The sequence below is a fragment of the Oncorhynchus tshawytscha genome, linkage group LG16 (assembly GCF_018296145.1).
Source record: "Oncorhynchus tshawytscha isolate Ot180627B linkage group LG16, Otsh_v2.0, whole genome shotgun sequence".
Taxonomy (NCBI): Eukaryota; Metazoa; Chordata; class Actinopteri; order Salmoniformes; family Salmonidae; genus Oncorhynchus; species Oncorhynchus tshawytscha.
Window position 1 is genome coordinate 38,412,162 of NC_056444.1, and position 24,966 is coordinate 38,437,127.

The 24,966-nt window shown below is 40.7% G+C and overlaps 1 protein-coding gene across 11 annotated transcripts in view; it reads right to left on the reverse strand.

Moving 5' to 3' along the window:
• Positions 1–397: 397 nt before the first annotated feature.
• LOC112215628 (dnaJ homolog subfamily B member 6) overlaps positions 398–24,966 on the reverse strand; it is a 64,994-nt gene continuing 40,425 nt past the window's right edge. For 4 of the 11 annotated variants that reach the window (XM_042299144.1, XM_024374807.2, XM_042299145.1 and 1 more), the window contains exons 6-10: positions 18,210–18,359; positions 17,750–17,906; positions 17,387–17,457; positions 3,408–3,542; positions 398–1,907 (exon numbers count right to left, since the gene is read on the reverse strand). In XM_042299144.1, coding sequence (XP_042155078.1) covers positions 1,804–1,907; positions 3,408–3,542; positions 17,387–17,457; positions 17,750–17,906; positions 18,210–18,359 — 617 coding nt within the window. In that variant the 3' untranslated portion in view covers positions 398–1,803. Of the gene's footprint in view, positions 1,908–3,407; positions 3,543–14,846; positions 16,746–16,801; positions 17,458–17,735; positions 17,907–18,209; positions 18,360–24,966 lie in introns of those variants that run through there. The other 7 variants (XM_024374809.2, XM_024374815.2, XM_024374814.2 and 4 more) reach the window with 7 other exon arrangements.

Consider the following 24,966-nt stretch of genomic DNA (forward strand, 5'->3'; position numbering starts at 1 on the left):
AAGGTGTTGAACAAACATAGGTTATTTTGAAGTCTGAATGTTTTTTTTCTAATCAACGCGTTTAAATTGCAATATTCTTGAAAAGCTAGTGATGCTTGAAATGTTTTTCCGCTTAGACCAGGTCACAAAATAATGCATACAATTCATAATTATACAACTACAGTATACATGTAGCACAATGAATACAAGGCCATTGACAGCAGCATTTCAGATGCCATCAAAATGTTCACAATGAGAGAATGTATTCAATGTGAGAGAGAAGGGGATTCAATATGAGAGAGAAAGGATTCAACAGATGATAGTCCATTATTTCACTACCTTTGAAACGTAGTGCCTTCTATCTTTATTAAAGGATAATGTGTCATATATCCCTCAAAAACCACACAACCACCATAACCATTATCTGTTGAAGCTTTACTGGTGGATGTTTACAGAAAATGAAAGTCCTTCCTTCTCCCCTGGCATTGGGCATGAATAAAAGCAAATTGACAATAAACTAACCAAACAAACCAAAAAAAATCTGATAAAATAGTTATGAAAGACATAAACATGTTCAACACTGGGACTTCCATCCGAGGTTTCCATCCCAACCAAAGCAGTGAAACGTAAAAAAAACAAGTGACAAGCCTTTGTGAGAGGCTAGAAAGGGAGACGACCACATGCAGTTATACGGGCACAATTCAGATTACAGTAGAGCGATGCCATTGGGGGGGGGGGGTAGCTATTGTACATGAAGGGGTGAGAGACTGCCCCAATACAGCAAGTCTTACTTTGCTATTACTATTCTCTTTGGTGTAGATAGCAAGAATATTTCCCTCGGCGCAGACAAAAGCTACAGTATATTCCGGTGTGTTTTCTGCATCAATCAGATGCATTTTATAAAGCCCCTGTTTTACATCAGCAGGTGTCACAAAGTGCTTTATACACCCAGTGCTTTTGCAACTCCATCTTCTTCTTTCCTTTTTGCTCTTGAAGCCAAGTTCTGTGATCTCTCTGGACACTTCTCTCTCTATCTAACCTCATATTGGTCTCTAAAGAGACAGTTCACCCAAATTCACGTAAATCATTTCTATAATTAAGGTTTCAAGACCCACCTATACCTAAAATGGCCATCAGCGTCTCTGACATCATTACACTACTGTCGCAGGCTCTTCCAGACAATTCACGCCCGTTCGATTTACTTCGACCCTTCAGATCCCTTTAAAATAAAAAAAACGAACTAGAAACCTTTCGGAAAGTATGTTTGATGAAATATATTGAGCATTCCATTGTGAGGAGACCAATTATTTTCCGGGCCAACCATCTATTTGTGATGAATGCAAAATAATGAAAAACAGAACTGCTCCTCTCTACTGACATCTGGGCGGGGGGGGATGATAAATAAACTAATAACTAATAAAGCCATGAGGAGAAAACAGAGGAACTGTTGGTAGAGAAACAGATCTTGAGAGAGTCTAATGTCTTCCATAAAAGACATCTAATAAGATGTGCTGCTTGCGCTGAGTAGTTGATAGAGAAGGGGAGACCTGGCACAGTGATGGGGTGGTGGTGGTGGGCTGGCATGATCAATGTAGATGGTTAAGTAGGTTTGCAAAATTCCTGTAACTTTTTCCCAGAAATGTCATTCTCAGTCCCTCTTGATTCCAGGAATCCTGGAACTGGAATTTGAGGAAAAACCTGGGAATTTTGGGAAAGTTTCCTGATTTTAGTATCCCTACGGATGAGTCGTGTTAATGTCACATCTACTGATGCTCTTCCCCTCCGGGTGACACGTACAGGGAAGGGCAGTCAAAAGGCGGTGCTTTAGAACAAGGCACCAATTCGAGTAGCCAATCGAGGTGTTCTCTTCTTTTTGAGCTCCGCCTCCTGTCTCCAAGGATATTTCTTCCTCTTAGTGTCCATGTGTCCTACGGAAAAATGGTTGTCAAATGACAGGGAGGGCAAACGACAATATTCTATTGGGTAATAATCTACAGAAAATTGCATGCTTACATACCTCAGCGGAATGTATATCCACACTTCTAGATTTTTTTCCTCAAACCTTAATTATTGGCATTATAACTCATCAGGCAAAGCTTAAACAATGCCCTAGTAAAATTACAAACTCTGCTTATCTTAAAAACTGAATTTTCTCAAATCCACCCTCAGTCCACCCCCAACAACAATGGAGGCCTCATTAAAACCCCTGTGTGTCAGTGTGTGTGTGAGATAATTGCAGGGCTTTCGTGTTTGACCCCGTGATCCCTGGAGGGAAAACAGAGGATGACCTTTGACCCGGAGTCATTACACTGCAGAACAACAGAGCCCTCTAATGAACTCATTCCCCTCAATGTTGAACTCAACCAGTCAAACATTGCTGCCTTTGTCACTGGCCCTTTGTTTAGCCACCCGCTACAACAGCAACCAATTAGCCGGCATTATTAAGGTGTTAGCTCGTCTTTAAACAAAGCTTAGCGGCCGTTGATGAATCCATACGAAACAAACACCCCCGTACGTGTAGTTTACAGTCGACAACTTGAGAGACTGCTGTTCTAAATTTATCCACAACGTAAAAGTTTGAATTAAATATAAATATTTGTCCCTTTCAGCCTCAGCAGAATCCGTAGTTATTACAAACCTCTTGAAAATGTCTTATTCAAATTTAAAATGCTGTGGTGTAAAGTACTTCAGTAAAAATACTTTAAAGTACTACTTAAGTACTTTTTGGAGGTACAGTATCTGTACTATTTATATTTTTGACAACTTTGACTTCGACTTCATTACATTCTTAATGAAAATAATGTACATTCTTGTTACTCTATACATTTTCCCTGACACCCAGAGTACTTATTAGATTTTGAATTCTTAGCAGGAAAGGAAAATGGTCCAATTCACAAACTTCTCAAGAGAACATCCCTGGTCATCCCTACTGCCTCTGATCTGGTGGACTCACTCGTGTAAGTGTGCTATCCGTAAATTGAAAAAACAAGAAAATGGGGACATCTGGTTTGCTTCATAAATAATAAAAAATGATTTGTACTTACTTTGATACGCATATTTAAAAACAAATACTTTTAGACTTTTACTCAAGTAGTATTTCACTGAGTGTCTTTCACTTGAGTCATTTTCTATTAAGGTATCTTAACTTTTATTCAAGTACGACAGTTGGGTACTTTTTCCACCACTGTTCAAATGTACTTGATAAGCCCTTTGTGCATCAGCAGTTATAACAAAGTGCTTTACAGTCTACTCTAGAACACCTGTCCTTAGTCTCTAGACAGCTCACAGCTCACAGACACCAATGACCTTTATGTAGGCAAATTTGCATCAAAACATTTCACAACCGGCCTGTTCCTGGGTCTCTCTATGCGGCCTCCACACAGCAGACGTTTTCTCCCCAGGAGAGAACACTAGGTTGGGGGACACACCTCTGGCGAGTCCCAGGCTCTGTAGCCCGCACTCCTCGTCTTCCTCCAGGGGGCTCTGTGAGGTGTTCCTCAGGTAGCGTTGGTGGGAGTGGGGACCAGGGAAAGCGGTCTGTCGCCAGTCCTCTTCTTCCAGACCTGTGGGGGTAGTCAGTTTAGTTAAAGGACGTTACTCTGCTTACTTATTGAGTACCACTTTCTCCTGATTCGACTCACACCGAGGCTCCAACCCAGGACTTCTGTCTTACAAGCACACGTAACCTCCTTTCAGAAGCGTCTAAGGAGCCGGTGGCATCGAAAGTTAACTATTCGGTGCGCAAGTGTCAACACTTCAGGCTGAGGATGAAGTTTCACACATCCCCATGTGCTACACAAACAGAACACACATCTGGAAACCTAAAACTACCTTTACTTTGTAGAGATAGGGGAATGACAGTCCCAGCTCTGACTCCGAGTTTTTTCCCCATGAAGGGCAATTTGATTATATGGGAGAATCAGACCAGAAAAGGCCACCCATGGAGAAGTGGATGAATCTGAGCTGTCCAATCCATTTTATACCTTTGAATTATGATTGTGGGGAGGGAGCATCTCCTTTATGTCGCAAAATGAAGCCTGAGTGTTGACCAGTATTAATCACACAGCACAATTATAGGCATCATCTTTTGTGCTCGTTGAATAGGGACTGGTCAGAATAGAGATGTTTAAGTACCATTTTGACATCCTTGACACAAAGAATACAATCAAAGTGAGAACAAGAAAGCTCCTCTCATGACATGTCGTCTACAGAGGACATAAGTGTGAGTCGAACCTCTGTAGCTGTGCCAGAAAAACAAAAAGAGGATAAAACACAAATATCTTCAAACATCCCCTCTGGCTGCAGCAAGCCTTTCATACCGCAACCATAGACTTCATTCATATTTCATGTGGGTTTGTTTTATTGTGATTAGTCATGTAAATAAAAAATTTTCCCTTGGTAATTTACATTTATATTGAATTAGTGGCAGCGTATATGGGAAGAGGGGAGACGTATTATGCATTGAGATTATACGGGCTGATTTTGTCGCCATTGTGTTTTGTAATTACGGGGGGTAGAGAATAAAGGAGCCAGATGCTCTCTCGTGCCGAACCGGTTTTCCTTCAGCGAGAGATTTGCACCAGCTTTCAAACCCCCTCCATCACCCTTCCATCATGTCCAACAGTCAAGCCTTTAACAAATCACGTGTCATTAGAGTGACATATCAAACCAGTGGATGTGCTTCGGGGCGACGCGCTTATTCCAACTTGCTTGGAATAAGAGCAGGCCAGAGACCTGCACTGGATATAAACTGCATTGGAAAAAAACTGCCTTGGAGGACCTCTCTCTCTCTCTCTCACTAATTATTCAATCTAAGTAGTTGTTGAAGCGCCATTTCCATAGTTATCCAGCTCCAAATCGTATCCCATTTGCGGACATAGCAGAAAGAAAAAAGCCAGTCCTCACTCAGGCTGTAATAAGCCTCGTCTGAGACAAAAGAAGCAGCACGGTGAGACTGTCTTTCTCTCAAAAGGCACCCTATTCCCTGTATCGTGCATTACTTTTGACCAAGCCCTAATCAGAAGTAGTGCACTACCTAGGGAATAGGGTTACATTTGAGATGCAGTTTTCAACTGGATGAATAGACTTCTTATTACCATGAAGTCAGCAATTGAGACCCTGGCAAATTTGCGGTCTATGTTGCGATTGGCCAGCCGGCGCAATAGTCTTTTAAATGCTGCCAAACAAATCAGATGCCAAAGTCCACTTCCCAAATGGAGGATTGACACCACAGAGTGATAATCCCCCTGGGTGGAATAACAAACACAACTGGTGGTTTACAGGCCTTCCCCTGGCTCCTTCCAGCTTTGAAAGACCACTAATCCAAGTGATTATTCCCTTTTGCAGACTGCCTGAAGATCTAATCAGTTTTGCGTTGGAGAAATGGAGCGTAATTGCATGTTACCTTGTGAGAATCCAAGGCTGTGCAGCACATTGTCAACATTGTCCCTGTTCTGTGGATCAACATTTGATTGTATTATGGAGGTGGTTACCTCTGCGATAAGACTCCCGCACCACAGAGCAGTGTATTCCATTATCATTTAATGATTTCCAGCAAAGCAATATCAAAGAACAATGACGACAATGAGCTCTTATAATACTTATAAAGGCTGCCTTTTATTTCCGAGATCAAAGGCTTAATTGGTACTACAGAGCAGACGTTCCCTCTTCTCCATGCATACATTTAGAGCTATTGTCTGAAGGGTGCCTGTCATTTGTTTTGTTTCAGTCCTGTGTGTACAGGTCTATTTATAGGCTGTTTGACTGACAACAACACCTGACACACACACACAGCACATGCACACACACACCGTGCGCGCACACACACCGTGTGCACACACACACAAACACCTGCAAAAACATAGAAATAAACCAGTCATTGCTATTCTCAGAGAGAAACACAATTTAAACCAATCTCATGTGCTGTCTAGAGCTGTTGCAGTGACCGTATTACCGCCACACTGGCAGTCATGAGTCATGACCGCAGTAAAATTCCACATGACCGTTGAGTCACGGTATTCTCCTCTCATGCACTCTGGTTATGTGTTGCTAGTACCCAACTCGGTGACGATCATCAGGTCCTAATGGCTTGGTACTCAGCTCTCTGTTGTCCCTCTAACCACTCTGACATCCACTCTGACAAACCAGATCACAAAACCTGTCATCAAAACAGCATTTTGCTTTAAAAACTCACCTCACTGTGATTGATAAATTTGCAGGAAAAAGTTTAACAGGTTGAAACGGAGTGGAACATGATCATCGTGGATGTTGCTTCAAAAGCCTAACACAACGAAAATGGACAGCGCTCTCTAAGGCGACGATTCAGTCAAAACATCCATACACATATTAGAGCTTCTGCAAAGCATACACCGATACAGATGAAGTTGGACGTTTACATACACCTTAGCCAAATACATTTAAACTCAGTTTTTCACAATTCCTGACATTTAATCCTAGTAAAAATTCCCTGTCTTAGGTCAGATGAGGATCACCACTTTACTTTAAGAATGTGAAATGTCAGAATAATAGAAGAATGATTTATTTCAGCTTTTATTTATTTCATCACATTCGCAGTGGGTAAGAAGTTTACATACACTCAATTAATATTTGGTAGCACAGCCTTTAAATTGCTTAACTTGGGTCAAACGTTTTGGGTAGCCTTCTACAAGCTTCCCACAATAAATTGGGTGAATTATGGCCCATTCCTCCTGACAGAGCTGGTGTAACTGAGTCAGGTTTGTCGGCCTCCTTGCTCACACACACTTTTTCAGTAATGCCCACAAATGTTCTATGGGATTGAGGTCAGGGCTTTGTGATGGCCACTCCAATACCTGGACTTTGTTGTCCTTAAGCCATTTTGCCACAACTTTGGAAGTATGGTTGGAGTCATTGTCCATTTGGAAGACTCATTTGCGACCAAGCTTTTAACATCCTGACTGATGTCTTGAGATGTTGCTTCAATATATCCACATCATTTTCCTACCTCATGAAGCCATCTATTTTGCGAAGTGCACCAGCCCCTCCTGCAGCAAAGCACCCCCACTACATGATGCTGCCACCCTCGTGCTTCACGGTTGGGATGGTGTTCTTCGGCTTGCAAGCCTCCCCCTTTTTCCTTCAAACATAATGATTGTCATTATGGCCAAACGGTTCTATTTTTGTTTCATCAGACCAGAGGACATTTCTCCAAAAAGTACGATATTTGTCCCCATGTGCAGTTGCAAACCATAGTCTGGCTTTTTTATGGCAGGTTTTGGAGCAGTCGCTTCTTCCTTGCTGAGCGGCCTTTCAGGTTATGTCGATATAGGACTCGTTTTAATGTTGATAATGTTTAATGTTTCCTCCAGCATCTTCACAAGGTCCTTTGCTGATGTTCTGGGATTGATTTGCACTTTTCGCACCAAAGTACGTTCATCTCTAGGAGACGGAACGCGTCTCCTTCCTGAGCGGTATGACAGCTGTGTGGTCCCATGGTGTTTATACTTGTGTACTGTTGTTGGTACAGATGACCATGGTACCGTCAGGCGTTTAGAAATTGCTCCCAAGGATGAACCAGACTTTTTTCTGTGGTCTTCGCTGATTTCTTTTGATTTTACCATGATGTCATGCAAAGAGGCACTGAATTTGAAGGTAGGCCTTGAAATACATCCACAGGTACACCTCCAATTGACTCAAATGATGTCAATTAGCCTATCAGAAGCTTCTAAAGCCATGACATCATTTTATGGAATTTTCCAAGCTGTTTAACTTGTTGAGTTTAGGGGGCAGTATTTTGCTGTTTGGATGAAAAACATACCCAAATGAAGCTGCCTATTTCTCAGGCTCAGAATCTAGAATATGCATAGAATTGCATAGAATCAGATTAGGATAGAAAACACTCTAAAGAGTATAACAGAACTGATATTACAGGTGAAAACCTGAGGAAAATCCAACCAGGAAGTGCTGTTTTTCCTGAAACCTCTCTGTTCCATTGCATGCCTTCCCTCCATTTAAAGGGATATCAACCAGATTCCTTTCCCTATGGCTTCCACATGGTGTGAACAGTCTTTAGACATAGTTTCAGGCTTTTATTCTGACAAATGAGCGAGAACGATCACATCGCATCAGTGGATGGCTGGGTGCCAGGAGAGTTTTGCATGCGCAACAGCTTGGAGCAGACATTTTCTCTCTCTCTCTCCTATTGAAAAAGTTACGGTTGAAATATTATCGATTATTTATTGTAAAACAATCTGAGGATGATGATAAAAAAGGTTTCTACGAACTTTACGGATACTATTTGGAATTTTCGTCTGCTCGTCATGACCTGCACGAGCCTGTGGATTTCTGGACAAAACGCGCCAACCAAATGGTTTTTGGATATAAAAATAATCTTTATGGAACAAAAGGAACATTTATTGTGTAACTGGGAGTCTCTTGAGTGCAAACATCCGAAGATCATCAAAGGTAAGTGATTCATTTGATTGCTTTTCTGACTTTCGTGACCAATCTACTTTGCTGCTAGCTGTTTGTAATGTTTTGTCTGCTGAGAGAGATGTCCTAGCATAAACGCTTGGATAGCTTTTGCTGTAAAGCTTCTTTGAAATCTGACACGCCAGGTGGATTAACAACAAACTAAACTGTGTTATATTGCACTTGTGATTTCATGAAACTTAAATATTTTTAGTAATTTAATTTGAATTTGGAGCTCTGCAATTCAGCGGATGTTGACGAAAATGATCCCGCTAACGGGATGGGTGTGCCAAGAAGTTAAAGGCACAGTCAACTTAGTGAACTTCTGACCCACTGGAATTGTGGTACAGTGAATTATAAATTAAATAATCTGTCTGTTAACAATTATTGGAAAAATGACTTGTGTCATGCACAATGTAGATGTCCTAACCGACTTGCCAAAACTATAGTTTGTTAACAAGAAATGTATGGAGTGGTTGAAAAACGAGTTTTCTTAATGACTCCAACCTAAGTGTACGTCAACTTCCGACTTCAACTGTATATGAGACAAAACATTTAAAAAAAACAGGATTAAAATAATGATTGTGTCATTATACAATAAACAGTCTACCGCATATCGTGCACGGCAGAAAACCAAAAAAAAAACACTTTAGATGTATTTGGTACATAATTGGTCTAGCTCTAGCCTATACTCTAACATTAAACAAATTCTAGTAATCACCTTTGAGTGTGGACTGTATTATTATATACACTGGATGGACTGGTTACCTTATGCTACACTCCAAATGTTCTATCCACGAGTCTGGGAGAGAAGGTGTAGGCCTAGAGGATGCTGTTGGTTTATTGATTGTGCAGGGTGTCTTACAGAGTTAACATACAATTAAATTACACTCGTATTTGATTTTGTATAGCCTGGTAATAGGGCATTTTTTGTCGTTCATCATGAATAGGCTGACACAGCTTTAGCTACAAAATATCACACACACGTGTAAACAAACCACTCACTGCTATTCTCAGAGAGAAACACAATTGAAATCTCATGTGCGTTGGCCAAACCTTACGTAGGCCTGGATTTGATTTAACACCGTTGTTTGGGCTTCAACCTCCCACCCCCATCAACGTAATCTACTTTTATCAATGCAAAAGTCTGCACACCCCCCCCCATAGTTTCTCCCACCTCATGTTTTAATATATATCCTGGACAGACAGACAGCAGCAGTGACCTGCTGAGGTGACACCACTGCTGAACACACATATAGTGACTAGGTCGCAAAATGGTACCCTATTCCCTGTATAATAGTACACCCTATAGGGAATAGGATGCTATTTGCGATGTAGGCAATGTCTCTGCCTTTGTTTAAACAGGGTTAGGCAACAGCTGGGTTATTTCCAGTGTTCGCTTCCATCTCCTCAATCTTTCATAAAGCAGCCGGCAGCGGGGACAGTCGGGGCGGAATGCAATTCAAACAGGATGCCGCCTACTGCAACCAGGAAGCCATTTTGTGTCTCCGGGACAGGAAATCAAAACATGATCTGTCATTAGTGATGGATGAGCATGAGATCCACCTGAGCGTTCAAAATCATCCAACCTTTCAGTTTTCAATCATAAAAGCTTACTGGTGTTCATTTTTCACATTTTTAGCTTTGAGGAAGTTAACAGCATGACCAACTGCAAGACCAATAGAATCCTCCTGGGCTCAAGGACGTGCTGGCAACTTGTCCATAAAGTGGCTTGTGGGTTGAGACATGGATAGTAGTATTATGTCATCACTCATTCCACCTAGTTATGGTATTTAAACCAGTAGGGCTAGTCACCACAAAGTGAGACTCATGCAGAGAGTAGTACACTATATAGGAAATTGAGTGGAATTTGACACGTGCCCTAGAATCTACCTTAATAATGCATACACACCCTTAAGATGATGAAATAATATATACTGCCATGTCAGACATTTGGGTTACAGAGTGTGTAGTTCAGTGTGATTTTGACTTTGGTCCAGGGTATTTAAAAAGCACCAAAAAAATAAAATAGCCTACCTGTTACTAAGCTGGAATACATTTTTACCGTACGTTAACCAAATACAAGTTGTTTGCTGCAGTCAAGTAATACAAGTATAAAAGAACAAAACAGTTGACCTGAAGAAGGTAGAAAAGAACAGAGTGATGTCATCATCTCCTGTTAATGTAGAGACAGTGCCACCTGGTGCCAGACACATTCTACAACACAGCGAGAGAGGAAGGTTTGGGCTACACTCAGTCTTCAGGCTTGCCTTTAGGCCTTTCAACATGTGTTGTATACAACATACATAATTCATTTGTAATAAATGTATTTTCAATTATTAATAATATAAGGGGAAAAAACACTGCTCTATTGAGTTTAACAAAGATATGCAATGGCAGATTTCAGTCAGCAGGAGGAGCTATTGCACCATGGAAAAAAATACTTCTTACCCACTTGAGAAAATCTCTAAATTCAAGCCCTACATTAATTATGATTACGTTTTCATACCAAAGCTGTAATTTGCCCCTGGCTCAAGCAGTTATTAAAATGCAAAAAGACAAAATTCAAGCTGCTTTTCTGACATTAAATATATAATTTTTCCCACTGAGGGAAAATGTGTAATAGCCAAACTCAATTGAATGACAGGCCTTATCAGTAATTGTTAGCGTTTTAAACAACAGTGATGTGATAATTCCGGTACTGAGCCTGGGGCCTGATTCTATGCACACCGGCAGCTCTACCACAGTGGAGGGTTTGCTAATGTCCTCCACTCGTCAGCATATCTCACACACACACACACACACACACACACACACACACACACACACACACACACACACACACACACACACACACACACACACACACACACACACACACACACACACACACACACACACACACACACACACACAGGTCACCCAGCCACAAGGACAGAGCCACAGTGTCAACTGCACTACTCCACCGCTTCAATCAACCTCCAGGTGAGAAGGAAAAAAAAGTCTAGAGCTGCAGAGTGTGGGAGAAATGGCTGCCACAGCTGAGGGAAGGACAAAATGTAGCTACAGTGCAAGTAAGCCAATGTCGTAAAATGCAGGGTTGTATTCACTAGGCACCAAATGCAAGAAAACGGACAAACGAAGCGACTACCTGAGCTTGTCCAATAAGAAACGCTTCTGTTACAAAACGTTTCACTACAATGTGCAAAAATACCACAGAAAATGTTAGATAAGGAGTAGGCCTGTGTATTATTTCTTCATTTTAGAAACATTTCCTTTGAGGATAAGGGTTCTTACACAAAACAAACCGGATGGTAAACTGCTATGAGGGACCTGTTCTTTCTGCTTTCTTGTTGCTAAACAGTGACAGCTTTCGCCGATCATGTAACTACTCTAAAAAAAATGCACCCGAAGCTTGTGTAAATCAACTAACCTCCTTTTGGGGCGGCAGGGTAATCTAGTGGTTCGAGCGTTGGCCTAGTAACTTAAAGGTTGCAAGATTGAATCCCCGAGCTGACAAGGTAAAAATCGGTCGTTCTGCCCCTGAACAAACACGCACTTCACCTTCTGCCGCAGGCCAGGGCATAATAAACAGCTGTAACCCCTTCTGCTCACTGCTGCTAGTCTACCACCATCTGTGCCACCAGTTTCAGACAGTGGCACGGATGCACGGCATCTGAAGATAACACATCAGCCCAGTGCTACATCAACCCCGGTTACATCACAAATGACACCCTATTCCTTATTTAGTGCACTTTATAGGGAATGGGGTGCCATTTGGGACACAAACACTGTTCTGTGAAGGCTGGGGAAACGGAGGTGAGCATGTGTATGACTCCCATTCTCTAAGCAAATGCATCATCAACACAGGAGAAGACAGGAAGGGCAAGTGAGGTCTTCAAAAACATGGGACACAGCTTAATGGATTCAAGATGGGTGTGTGTATGTGTGTGTGTGAGAATGCATACCTGTTGTTGAGATTAACTCCATTCTTGATTAAAGGCAGCTAACACTGCCATACTTGTATCTTACGTTGAAGCTAGCTAATAATTCCATATTACAAATCATGATAGTCCATGAAGAGACAGCTATCACTGAATGAATGACACAATGGACCACTGTAAGAATGCAGGTGTAATCGAATAGCATAGCAGAAAAAGTATTTTATTAGTAGGTTAAAATGAACACTTGTGAGTATGATGTGATGATTAGTGTGTGAGTTTCATTGAAAAGCAGCAAGTGTGGTTTCCTTTTTCTCTGTGTGTTGGTGTGAAGCAGGTGACATCAAGCAAGTACACACAGTTTGTGGAAGTGGGTGTTGGGGCGGCTGTGAAAGTGTCACTCAAGCCAAACAGAATCATCACACTCATTGTGACTGCGACAGACCTTTAAAAAAATGGTCAAGCTTTATAATTATTTTTACCCAAAATTCCCTGTATTCGGTCCATATACACTACCGGTCAAAAGTTTTTGAACACCTACTCATTCAAGAGCATTCTTTATTTATACTATTTTCTACATTGTAGAATAACTGTGAAGTCATCAAAACTATGAAATAACACATATGGAATCATGTAGTAACCAAAAAAGTGTTAACGTCTTGGTGACGGGCAGTATTTTCACGTCCGGATGAAATGCATGCCCAAATTCAACTGCCTGCTACTCATCCCCAGAAGATAAAATATGCATAGTATTAGTAGTCTGGATAGTTTCTAAAACTGTTTGAATCATGTATAACATAACTTATTTAACAGGCGAAACCCCAAGGACAAACCATTCAGATTGATTTTTTTTGAGGTCACTCTCTTTTCAATGGGTTTTCATTGGGAATCCAGATTTCTAAGGGACCTTCTTGCAGTTCCTACCGCTTCCACTGGATGTCACCAGTCTTTAGAAATTGGTTGAGGTTTTTCCTTTGTGTAATGAAGAAGTAGCCCTGTTCAGAACGAGGGTCACTTGTAGTGTACTGTTAGATAGAGGCACATGACCAGAAAGCTAGCTACAGTTTGTTTTCCTCCGATGTTGAACACAGATCATCCCATCTTCAATTCTATTGATTATTTGCGTTAAAAAATACCTAAAGTTGTATTACAAAAGTAGTTTGAAATGTTTTTGCAAAGGTTACAGGTAACTTTTGAGATATTTTGTAGTCACGTTGCGCAAGTCACATTGCGCCAAATAAATGGACATCTTTGGATATATATCGACGGAATTAATTGAACAAAAGGACAATTTCTGATGTTTATGGGACATATTGGAGTGCCAACAAAAGAAACTCGTCAAAAGTAAGGCGTGAATTATATTTTTATTTCTGCGTTTTGTGTCGTGCCTGCAGGGTTGAAACATGGTTTCTCTCTTTGTTTACGGAGGTGCTATCCACAGATAATAGCATCGTTTGCTTTCGCCGAAAAGCCTTTTTGAAATCGGACATGTTGGCTGGATTTACAACAAGTGTAGCTTTAATTTGCTATCTTGCATGTGTGTTTGCATGTGTGATTTAATGATTTAATTAAAGTTTATTTGAATTTGGCGCTCTGCATTTTCCCTGGCTTTTGGCCAGGTGGGACGCTAAAGTCCCACATATCCCAGAGAGGTTAAACAAATATATTTTGTATTTGAGATTCTTCAAATAGCCACACTATTCTTCTTCTTGGTAAAATAGCCCTTAGACAGCCTGGAAGTGTGCTGGGTCACTGCCCTGTTGAAAAACAAATGACAGTCCCACAACACAGCTGATTGGCTCAAACGGATTAAGAAGGAAAGAAATTCCACAAATTACCTTTAAAGAAGACACACCTGTTAATTGCAATGCATTCCAGGTGACTTCCTCATGAAGCTGGTTGAGAGAAAGCCAAGGATGTGCAAAGCTGTCATCAAGGCAAAGGGTGGATATTTGAAAAATATCAAATAAAAATATATTTTGATTTGTTTAACACTCTTTTGGTTACTACTTGATTCCATGTGTGTTATTTCATAGTTTGGTTGTCTTCACTATTATTCTACAATGTAGAAAATAGTAAAAAGAAAAGAAAAATCCTTGAATGAGTAGGTGTTCTAAAACTTTTGACCGGTAGTGTATAAAAACACACACACACACACACACACACACACACACACACACACACACACACACACACACACACACACACACACACACACACACACAGACAGTACACACGAAGTACACACACACACACAGACAGTACACACACACACAGTACACACACACACACACACAGCTTTGCAAAAGTATTCAGACCACTTGGATTTCTTCACATTTCATTGTTTTACAAAGTGGTACTAAAATGGATTTAAAATTGACATTGGAAAAACAATGTTTTAAAGATTCATAAAAAAATGTATAACTAAAATATAGTAGTTGCATAAGTATTCAGCTCCCTGAGTCCATACATGTTAGAAACACCTTTGGCAGCAATCATTACGGGTAAGTCTTCTTGGGTAAGTCTCTAAGAGCTTTGCACACCTGGATTGTGTAATAGTTGCCTATTATTCTTTTAAAAATTCTTCAAGCTCAGTCAATTTTGGGGGTCATGGCCTGAGAGCAAATTTTCTAGTCTTGCCATAGTTTTGATTTAGATCTGCTTGGAATACTAACTCTGCCACTTAGGAACATTCACTGTCTTCTTGGTAAGCAACTCCAGTGTAGATTTGGCCTTGTGTTGTAGGTTATTGGTCCTGCTGAAAGGTGAATTCCTCTTCCAATGTGTCTGGTGTAAAGCAGACTGAAGCAGATTTTGCTCTAGGATTTTCCTTGTGCTGATCCCATTTAATTTTATCCTGAAAAACCCAGTACTTTCACATGTTAAATCATACCTATACCATGATGCAGCCACACCATGCTTGAAAATAAGGAGGCAGTTACTCAGTGATGTGTTTGCCCCAAACATGTATTCCTTTGCCACTTTTTTTTCTCTGTATTACTTTAGTGTCTTGTTGCATACAAAATGCATGTTTTGGAATATTTTGTATATTTGTGTTCTTATTATGACTCTGTCATTTAGGTCCTTATTGTGGAGTCACTACAATGTTGTTGATCCACCCTCAGTTCTCTCCCATCGCAGCCACTGAGCTCTGTAGCTCTTTAAAAATCACCAATGCCCCCCTTAACATCCCTGAGCAGTCCCATTCCTGTCCTGCAACTCAGTTCAGAAGGATGGCTATTTTTTTTTAGGTGTCTGAGTGGTTAAATGCATAACACACGGCATAATTATTATTAACTAGGTCATACTTGAAATAGATATTCAATGTCTGATTCAATATTGTTACCCGTCTACTAATCACTACCCGTTTGAAAAGCTCCCTGGTCTTTGTTGTTGAATCTGTGCTTGAAATTCAATACTTGACTGGTGGACCCCTTATGGGAAAAAAACACATGAATTTCACGTGAACACACGATCACTGCGACTAGACAAAAACCTTCAGGGGACTGTGACACAATGTTCTAAGAATGTCCTTGTGGATGTCCCTGGAACACACCCGGGAACTAGATAAAACCTCCAGGGGACCGTGACACAATGTTCTGAGAATGTCCTTGGGGATGTCCCTGGAACAAACCGGGAACTAGATAAAACCTCCAGGGGACCGTGACACAATGTTCTAAGAATGTCCTTGGGGATGTCCCTGGAACAAACCGGGAACTAGATAAAACCTGCAGCGGACTGTGACTGTTTAACTTGAAAATTCATGTAAATGATGCACTTCAAAAGTAAAATATTCTAAATGACATTTGACAGCTGGGTTTTCACGTGCTCAAATGTTGTAAGTTAATGTAAGTTAAAAGCGCTGTGTGTGTATTATAACGACCCATTTTGGTTTGCAGGGCATCACATGTGAAATCTCACGTGAAAATGTGAATCCATATGTGAATCCATATGTGAATCCATATGTGAATCCATATGTGATCCAAATGATTCCACGTGACATGTGAAACATGTGGTTTGTCTGTAAGGGACCTCACGGTAACTTTTTATGTGATTTGTTAAACCAAATTTGACTCCTGAACGAGGCTGAATACTTATGCAACGACTATATTTTATTATTTTATATTGTTAATGTTAAAGAAAAAAAAATGTAAGTCATTGTTTCTTCCACTTTGACAGAGTATGTTGTGTATATTGTTGACAAAAAAAATGACAATTAAATCCAATCCCATTTTGTAACACAAAACAAGTGAAGAAATCCTAGGTGTCTGAATACCTTTGCAAGGCACTGTATATTTAGTCTCTTGTTTAGGGTTTATGATGAACTGATGGAACAGTTGGTGACGAACTTGAACAGCCTTGTCATTGGCAATCATGCTGAAAAAAAACAACACTTGTATTCAAAAACAAACAAAGACAAAAGCAAAAACAAGTTCACATTAATACTATACACATTTAGTAGGTGTCTAAAATGGGTCATCTGAAGCTCATGAACATGAAAAACGGTGTACAGGTTAGAGAGATGTTCCATTTTCTTTTAACTAGGCAAAGGGTTAAAGCTGAGATCATTTGACAGTTAATAACTTTTTTTTTTTTTAAATGCACAAACGCAAAGCCGTCCAAATGTACATCTCATTGTGCCCCTGACTTCTAGAACTAAAAGGTAAAGAAGTCCACCCACAGAAAAACTCTAATACAGCAAAATCAGTACAGCAAAAAAAAAGTCATACACATTGGTCCTAGTAAGAGAATGGTCCCGAAAAGGTAAAGCTGGAATAAATACAGTGATCGTCCCTCGCTCCAGCGGCTAAACTAAGATGAGAACACATTTCCTCGCTGTGAACTACACGTGAACTACGAATGTCAACAGGGGAGAGAGAGGAGAGAAACCAAGATTGCGACCCTGAGCAGCATCGTCACGCTGAGTTAGTTTGGTTTGTTTCCAGGTCAGGTGTGAGTATTTCAAACGTTGTGCAGAGGTTATCACTTGTTATCCAGTCTTAGACGCTGCTCCTTACCGTTGACGGTTAGAGACTTCAACTGACCGTCCTCCTCCACCTCTACCCTCTCCTGGCCATTCTCCACAATCCTGCAGGAGACAAAGCAGAGTTAGGATAAAAGACGAGAGTTATTTTAATCATACATATCTGTTTTTGGAAATACTTTAAAGGGTTTACAAAGGGTACATTATTAAGTGTTACACAATTCTTCAATATTCAAAACTGTCTTGGTGAATTGACTACAGCCAAAGTGAAAAGGACAACGGCCTAGAAAAATCATGTTTGCTTTTATTTTGAGGAAACTATCCCCAGGTCACAGAATGAAGACAAGAACAAGTCAGTGACACAATTGATTACATTGACTGACTAGCTGTGCTGTACCGCTTTGTGGTGATTCTTCTGCCGTTGATGAACTTGGTGGAGGTGGATACTGAGCGCATGTTGCCCATCCCCCCTCCTCCTCCTCCGCTACCCCCAAAAGATGAAGAGGAGAACGTGGCAAAGCCCCCTCCACCCATATGCCCCAGCGAAGTGAAACCTAGGAGTGAAACACACACACACGCACACGCACACACACACACGACTTAATCTGTGCATATGACAAATAAAACTTTGATTTGGCCCACACACTCAAGATCACACCCATAACACAAACACCCCGCCATTTTCCTTTGCTTTGCTTTTACTCGCAAATGTTGACCTCAAAATGAAGCTTATTATTTGATCGAAATAGCACGTTTTAGAATATGCAGTGAGATTTATGTTATGTAACGATTTCCATGAGGAGGAAGATAAGCTTAACCAGAGTTTTGGGAGACGCATATTTGAAATAGAGTATTACCGTGCTGCAGGGGAGGCCCACCTGAATCAAACACTGGAAAGCCTGCCCCGAAGGGGGGGAAGCCCCCGAAACCGTGGAAGAAGGGTCCCCCGGTCCTGCTCCGGCTCACCCCTCGCTGCCTTTGACCCCCGCCGAAGAAGTCATCGTCCACTGGGGATTGGGGACAGACAATGACAACACCTTAAGTCAAGTTCAAGTTAATTACAAATAGTTAAAAACTGAGATCCATGAGCATACAAAAAGACATAGGCCCATCTAAATACATCTAAAATGACATCGGTAGAGAAATGAACATTAAATTATCTGGAAACAACTCTGGTGGACATTCCTGCAGTCAGCATGCCAATTGCACGCTCCCTCCAAACTTGAGACATCTGTGGCATTGTGTTGTGTGACAAAACTGCACAATTTTAGAGTGGCCTATTTAAAAGCTGAGAGAAATAAGATTTTTGTGCGTATGGAACATTTCTGGGATCTTTTATTTCAGCTCATGAAACATGGGACCAACACTTTATATGTAGCTTTTATATTTTTGTTCAGTGTATTAACTGAGTTGGCTTATTCACTGATGTCTGTGCCCCTAAAGGTTAAAGTGCATTAACCTATGGACTTTTTGGAAGGAAATGTCTGGGTTTTGGGTACATTTTTCAACCGGGCTTAATCAACCAATGATTTATAGTAACACGCTATTCTCACATCATTTAGCGGTTTGTGCTAGCCTTAACATGTTAAGAGTTTCTTGCACGCAGGTCTCACATGTGCAGTAGTTACATGGGAGATCCTCCCTCCCATAGCGGCAGACGTGAGAGCCGGGAAAAAAAACCTGCCCTTCCAGTTAGATAGAATAATCCCCACCTGCGTCCACTCTCCAATCCACCACAATGTCATTTTCATAATTTGTTTTAACAATTGGATTGTATATGCATGAGGACCCTGAGGACTCTCACTCTCCCCTCAGCCCTTAAAGACATATTAAACCCAGATGGAAGCTCTCCATAAAGCCTCTCTCTAACCATCTCTTCATATCAAATGGAGTGACCCCAACCACAATGTCCCGACCCCCCACCATTGCAGGAGGTCTCCACTGCTAATGGAACTGGGTGTGAATCCCAAATGGATGGATGGATGGATGGATGGATGGATGGATATATATATATATATATAAATATATATATATATATTAGTGCCCTACTGTCACCAGAGCATATGTCTATCAGCCCAAAAGTAGTGCACAGCATAAAGAATAGGTGCAGATGCATTTTTTATAAACAGAACTCAGTCAAGTTTAATATCACACACGTCAACACACATCTCCCTCCCCCCTCCAGTTTGTTATTGATGATGGATGAGGTGTTCAAATTGATGGCTCTAGATTTGTTTAGCAGTAATTAGACCTAGATTGCAAAACTTTCTCTGATATTGATCACCAATGTTTACATTTCCCAACAGACATAAATCGAGATGGATGGATATAAATACCTAGACATAAATTAAATGATAGCACATACACCACCGTTCAAATGTTTCGGGTCACGCAGAAATGTCCTCGTTTTTGAAAGAAAATGTTTTGTCCATTAAAATAAACATCAAATTGATCAGAAATACAGTGTAGATATTGTTGTAAATGACTATTGTAGCTGGATACGGCTGATTTGTTATGGAACATCTACATAGGCGTACAGACGGCCATTATCAGCAACCATCACTCCTGTGTTCCAATGGCACGCTAATCCAAGTTTATCATTTTAAAAAGGCTTAGAAAACCCTTTTGCAATTATGTTTGCAGAGCTGAAATCTGTTGTTCTGAATAAAATAAGCAATAAAACTGGCCTTCTTTAGACTAGTTGAGTATCTGGAGCATCAGCATTTGTGAGTTCAATTACAAGCTCAAAATGGCTAGAAACAAAGAACTTTATTCTGAAACTCGTCAGTCTATTCTTGTTCTGAGAAATTAAAGGCTATTCCATGCGAGAAACAGTCTTGAAGGAGTTCCCACATACGCTGAGCACTGGTTGGCAGCTTTTCCTTCACTCTGTGGTCCAACTCATCCCAAACCATAACAATTGGGTTCAAGTCGGGGGATTGTGGACGCTAGGGCATCTGATGCAGCACTCCATCACTCTCCTTCTTGGTCAAAATAACCCTTACACAGCCTGGAGGTGTGTTGGGTCACTGTCCTGTTAAAAAAAAACAAATGATAGTGGGACAGATTTCCACCAGTCTAATGTCCATTGCTCGTATTTCTCGGCGCAAGGAAGTCTCTTCTTCTTGGTGTCCTTTAGTAATGTTTCTTTGCAGCAATTCGACCATGGAGGCTTGATTCACACTGTCTCCTCTGAACGGTTGATGTCGAGATGAGTCTGTTACTTGAACTCTGTGAAGCATTTATTTGGGCTGCAATCTAAGGTAGAGTTAGCTCTAATAAAAGAGGCAACTCTGGGTCTTCCTTTCCTGTGGCAGTGCTCATGAGAGCCAGTTTCATCATAGCGCTTGATGGTTTTTACGACTGCACTTGAAGAAACATTCAAAGTTCAGCCTACTTTTCTCAGGTAAAATGCTAAATTCACTTTAAGCAAAACATTGGGACATGTAGCTGGCTACATTCTTTGTGATAAACATTAGAAAGATGATGGCCACGCATTTTTTTTGCAAAAGACATCTTGCTTTTTCATTGTAAGCTCATTAACGTGTGACTGCCAGGCAAATAGCGTTGCACTCCTGCTGTCAGCTGATTGTGTTGCACTAATATATTTTCCGTGAAGGAAAACTATAGTTGCACGTCTCTGATCACTCTATTGAAGCAACAAACAAAAAAAACGATTGACTTTCAATATGAAACGTGACCCCTGTCAATACACAGTTAGACTCACCTGCTCCCGCTTTCTCCCGCTTTTTACAAACAAACACGTGACTGGCTCAACTGTTCTGGGGAACTAGCGTGAGCTAGTTGTTGCACAAGTTGACTGCAGGTATTTACTTAAGAAGTACCTACAAATAACAAATTGTATTTAGGACAGAAAGTGAATTGCTTTGCCACTATTTTAGTGCCTTGTTGCAAACAGGATGTTTTGGAGAATAAAAATGCTGTACCTTTTTCGCTCGGTCAATTACGTTAATATTGCGGAGTAACTACAGATACATCCTCAGTTCTCCCATCACAGCCATTAAACTAACTGTTTTAAAGTCACCATTGGCCGAATGGTGAAATCCTTTCTGGCAACTGAGTTAGGAAGGATGCCTGTATCGTTGTAGTATCAATACACTGGGTGTATTGATTGAGATGAGGTAATCATTCCAAAATCATGTTCAACACTATTGTTGCACACAGTGAGTCGATGCAATTTATTATGTGACTTGTTAAACCCATTTTTACTCCTGAACTTATTTAGGTTTGCCATAAAAAGGGGTTGAATACTTATTGACTCAAGCTATTTCAGCTTTACATTTTTTGTAAACAATTTTTAAAACATAATTCCACTTAGACATTATGGATTATTGTGTGTATTTAATCCATTTTAAATTCAAGCTATAACACAACAAAATGTGGGAAAAGTAAAGGGTGTGAATACTTCCTGAAGGCACTGTAATAGAGTTCCTTTGTGCATCTCCAACAGAGATGTGACATTTCTGGGTGCATTCTGGCAGGAGTGTAGTAAGTCCGATGAAATGCAGTAGTTTATGTCTTAGGTTGTAGGATCAGGTATGAACATTTTCACATATCTGTGATCAATGGTTCTCCTCAATTTCTTCCTTCAGATCTGTTTCCCATTGTTTCCTTGCAGGTTCAGAACCATCAGGTAGAGCTTCAAATCAGCCGTTGATTTAACTTGGCCATCAACTTCTTTGGCATAGCAGCTTCTTCCAGTATTTTTTTCTATGCTAGATGCCTTAGGTTCATCCATATCCAGTTGAAGTGGTTGAATACGATTTCTGAGTTGTAGGGAAATAAAAATCAGCCTCGGATAATCCAAATATGTATTGTAATTGATTGAAGGACAGTGGAGATACGTCATAGTACGCATGTTAAATATTCAAGATGTTGTCAATGTCATCAATGTGGCATATGAACAGAAATGTTTGTAAAACCATGCGTGCGATCCTTTCTAAGCAAGGTGTGGGATTTATTCATTGGTACTTATACTTGAGAATGTGCGGAAATTGAAGCACAGCTCTGACCGTGCGTACGCACAGCACATTGTGGTAGGAAAGTCAAACTGCTAATGATACCATCCACCAGATAGAGAAAGGATTGACATACTGGACCAAATCATAAAATATGAAGAAAAAAGATAGTTATAGTTTATTCATTCATATTCATTTATTCATTTCTTTTATTGATACTTAAGCTACTAATAGTTTTCTCAGGGTGCTATTGATTTCATAAACATGAAACCATTTAAGCCTAATTGAATAATTAAGGAAATGAGAAAGAGTGGAATGTACGGTTGGAGGCAACTTAAACCAGTTAAATAATATAAAAAGGCAACACTGAGGCATTGTGACTTGTCCAAAATGGCAAATGTTGCATTGCTGGAGGATCTGGCACAAGCTGCATTAAGCAGAGAGCGTGTTTTCAATGAACATGCAGATTTTCTTTGCTGAGGGTGAGGCTTGACTTATTAGATTTTAGTTTTCCCAATCATATTTGATTTTATATCTGCAACCAACTCTCTCCAGTATTAGAAAGGGAGACGAGACGCACCAATGCCATCCCGGGGCATACCCAAGTCCTCTCCACCCTGGGATTTCTGGCCACTCGAACATTCCAACGGGAGATTGCGGATCAGTCTGGCATTTCACAACCAACCATGAGCTGAATATTGCCTGCAGTCATTCATGGCATTATTTCATTGACCCCACAATACATACAGTTTCCATACACTGCTGTGCAGCAGGCCAGAGTGAAAAGGGATTTCCATACCATAGCTGGATTTCACAATGTCATTGGAGCAATTGACTGCACCCAAATCGCAAGTAAAGCACCATCATTGAACGAGTTCAACGTCGTCGACAGAAAAGGTTTCCATTCTGTCAATGTGCAGGTCATCTGTGACTCACATTCGGCTTTGTTGAATGTAGTGGCCAAATGGCCAGGTGGGACACGATTCATTCATTGTGCAGAACAGTTCAGTCGGCCTTAACCTCCAGGAAGGAGCTGTTGAGGATGGACAGATTATTGGTAAGGGATGTTTTATTCACAGGGTTTTATTTGCCATGTTAGACCTCTACTGGGAAACAAAATAGGAATGTTGTGTTCATAACCGCAGAAGACCGGGGCTACCCATTGAAAACATGGCTGTTGACTCCCCTCACCAACCCCTCAAACCAACAAGAGGCAAGGTACAACCAAGATCACGCACGAACAAGAACAACAGCAGAGAGCACCGTAGGCCTGCTGAAAGGGCGTTGGATGTGCTTGTCTGGGAAAGGAGGCACACTGCAATACCTGCCTAGCAAGGTTTGCCTCTCAAATGACATTCAGTCAAATGCCATTACGTGAATGTAATACAATGTGCATATACCTTTTTAGGTTTGCAGTGTGCTCCACAACATTACAATCAAAAATGGCATTCCACTGAAAGTTTCCTACCACCCATGGCCCTGGCACTGAGGACCAGAGTCAACATCATACAGCGGTATCTGTTCTACCAAATATTGTAATCAAATCAGCAAGTAAAACACGTTTACATTGCACCAGAATTAGTCTCACATGTTTGACACAATCAACAGGTTCCTTCAATTATTGATTTCTCTCTCTCTCGCTCGCTCTCAGGCCATTTGCATACATCCTCCAGCTGCTGTTGGAGTCCAAGAATTGATGTGTTGATCTCTTCTTGTTGTTTCAGGACTGCATCAGTCAAAACATGCGGCGCAGCAGAAGTGCTCGCCAAAGAGGACACCCTTCTGGTAGGCCTGGGGATGAGGGGTCAGGAAAATCACCCACATCTGTCAAGATTTAATGTTTTGTTACATTCATTTTGTCACACACACATACATATTATATTTCATTTTCAATAAAAAAAATATTTAGATGTGGTCCGTGTCTGAATATGGTTGCGAAAATAAAGCTTGACTTACCATCAGTTGGTGTGTCTGGGAGAGGGTCCTCAGTATCACCCTCACAAATTATGCCAGACACCTCTGCAATTATGTTGCCAATGCGCTGGTCCATAGCAGACAGTGAAGAGTCACTCCTCCTGTTGCACTTATATCCCTTTTGTGGATCATCATTACCATTCTTTTTGCATACGTTTTAAAATCAAACCATTTCTTCATTTCATTTAATTTACTGTTCTGCACTCAGATAAGGCAGAATTTACCACAGCTCTAACCTGCTCCCAAGAAAAAAAAAGTATCTTATTTGTCAAGCCATTGCTGAAGGCTCCAAAAAGTATGGCTTGTTTTGCTTCCACGTCAGTGATCAAAAAGTTTTTTCCCCCACTTTGTCTTCTACATGTTGGCGGACAGAAATGAGTGACATTTCTTGCAGCTTTAAAGGGAAGGTTTGTGACCATAAATGGTCATTTAGGGTGGTTCTTTATGTAAATGAGACTTCACGTGCACGAGCACAGTGTTTTAGAACGTGTCTGATTTATCAAGGCAAAATACTTACAGGTGTGTGTAAATCAAGCGTACGAACAAATGATGAATTCCAACTTTTTTGTACTTGCGAACATTCTAAATTTTAATTTAGAAGCTTTTCTACACAACATTGATAAATGAAGGCCCAGGACTTAAAGGTCTTGTCATTAAAATG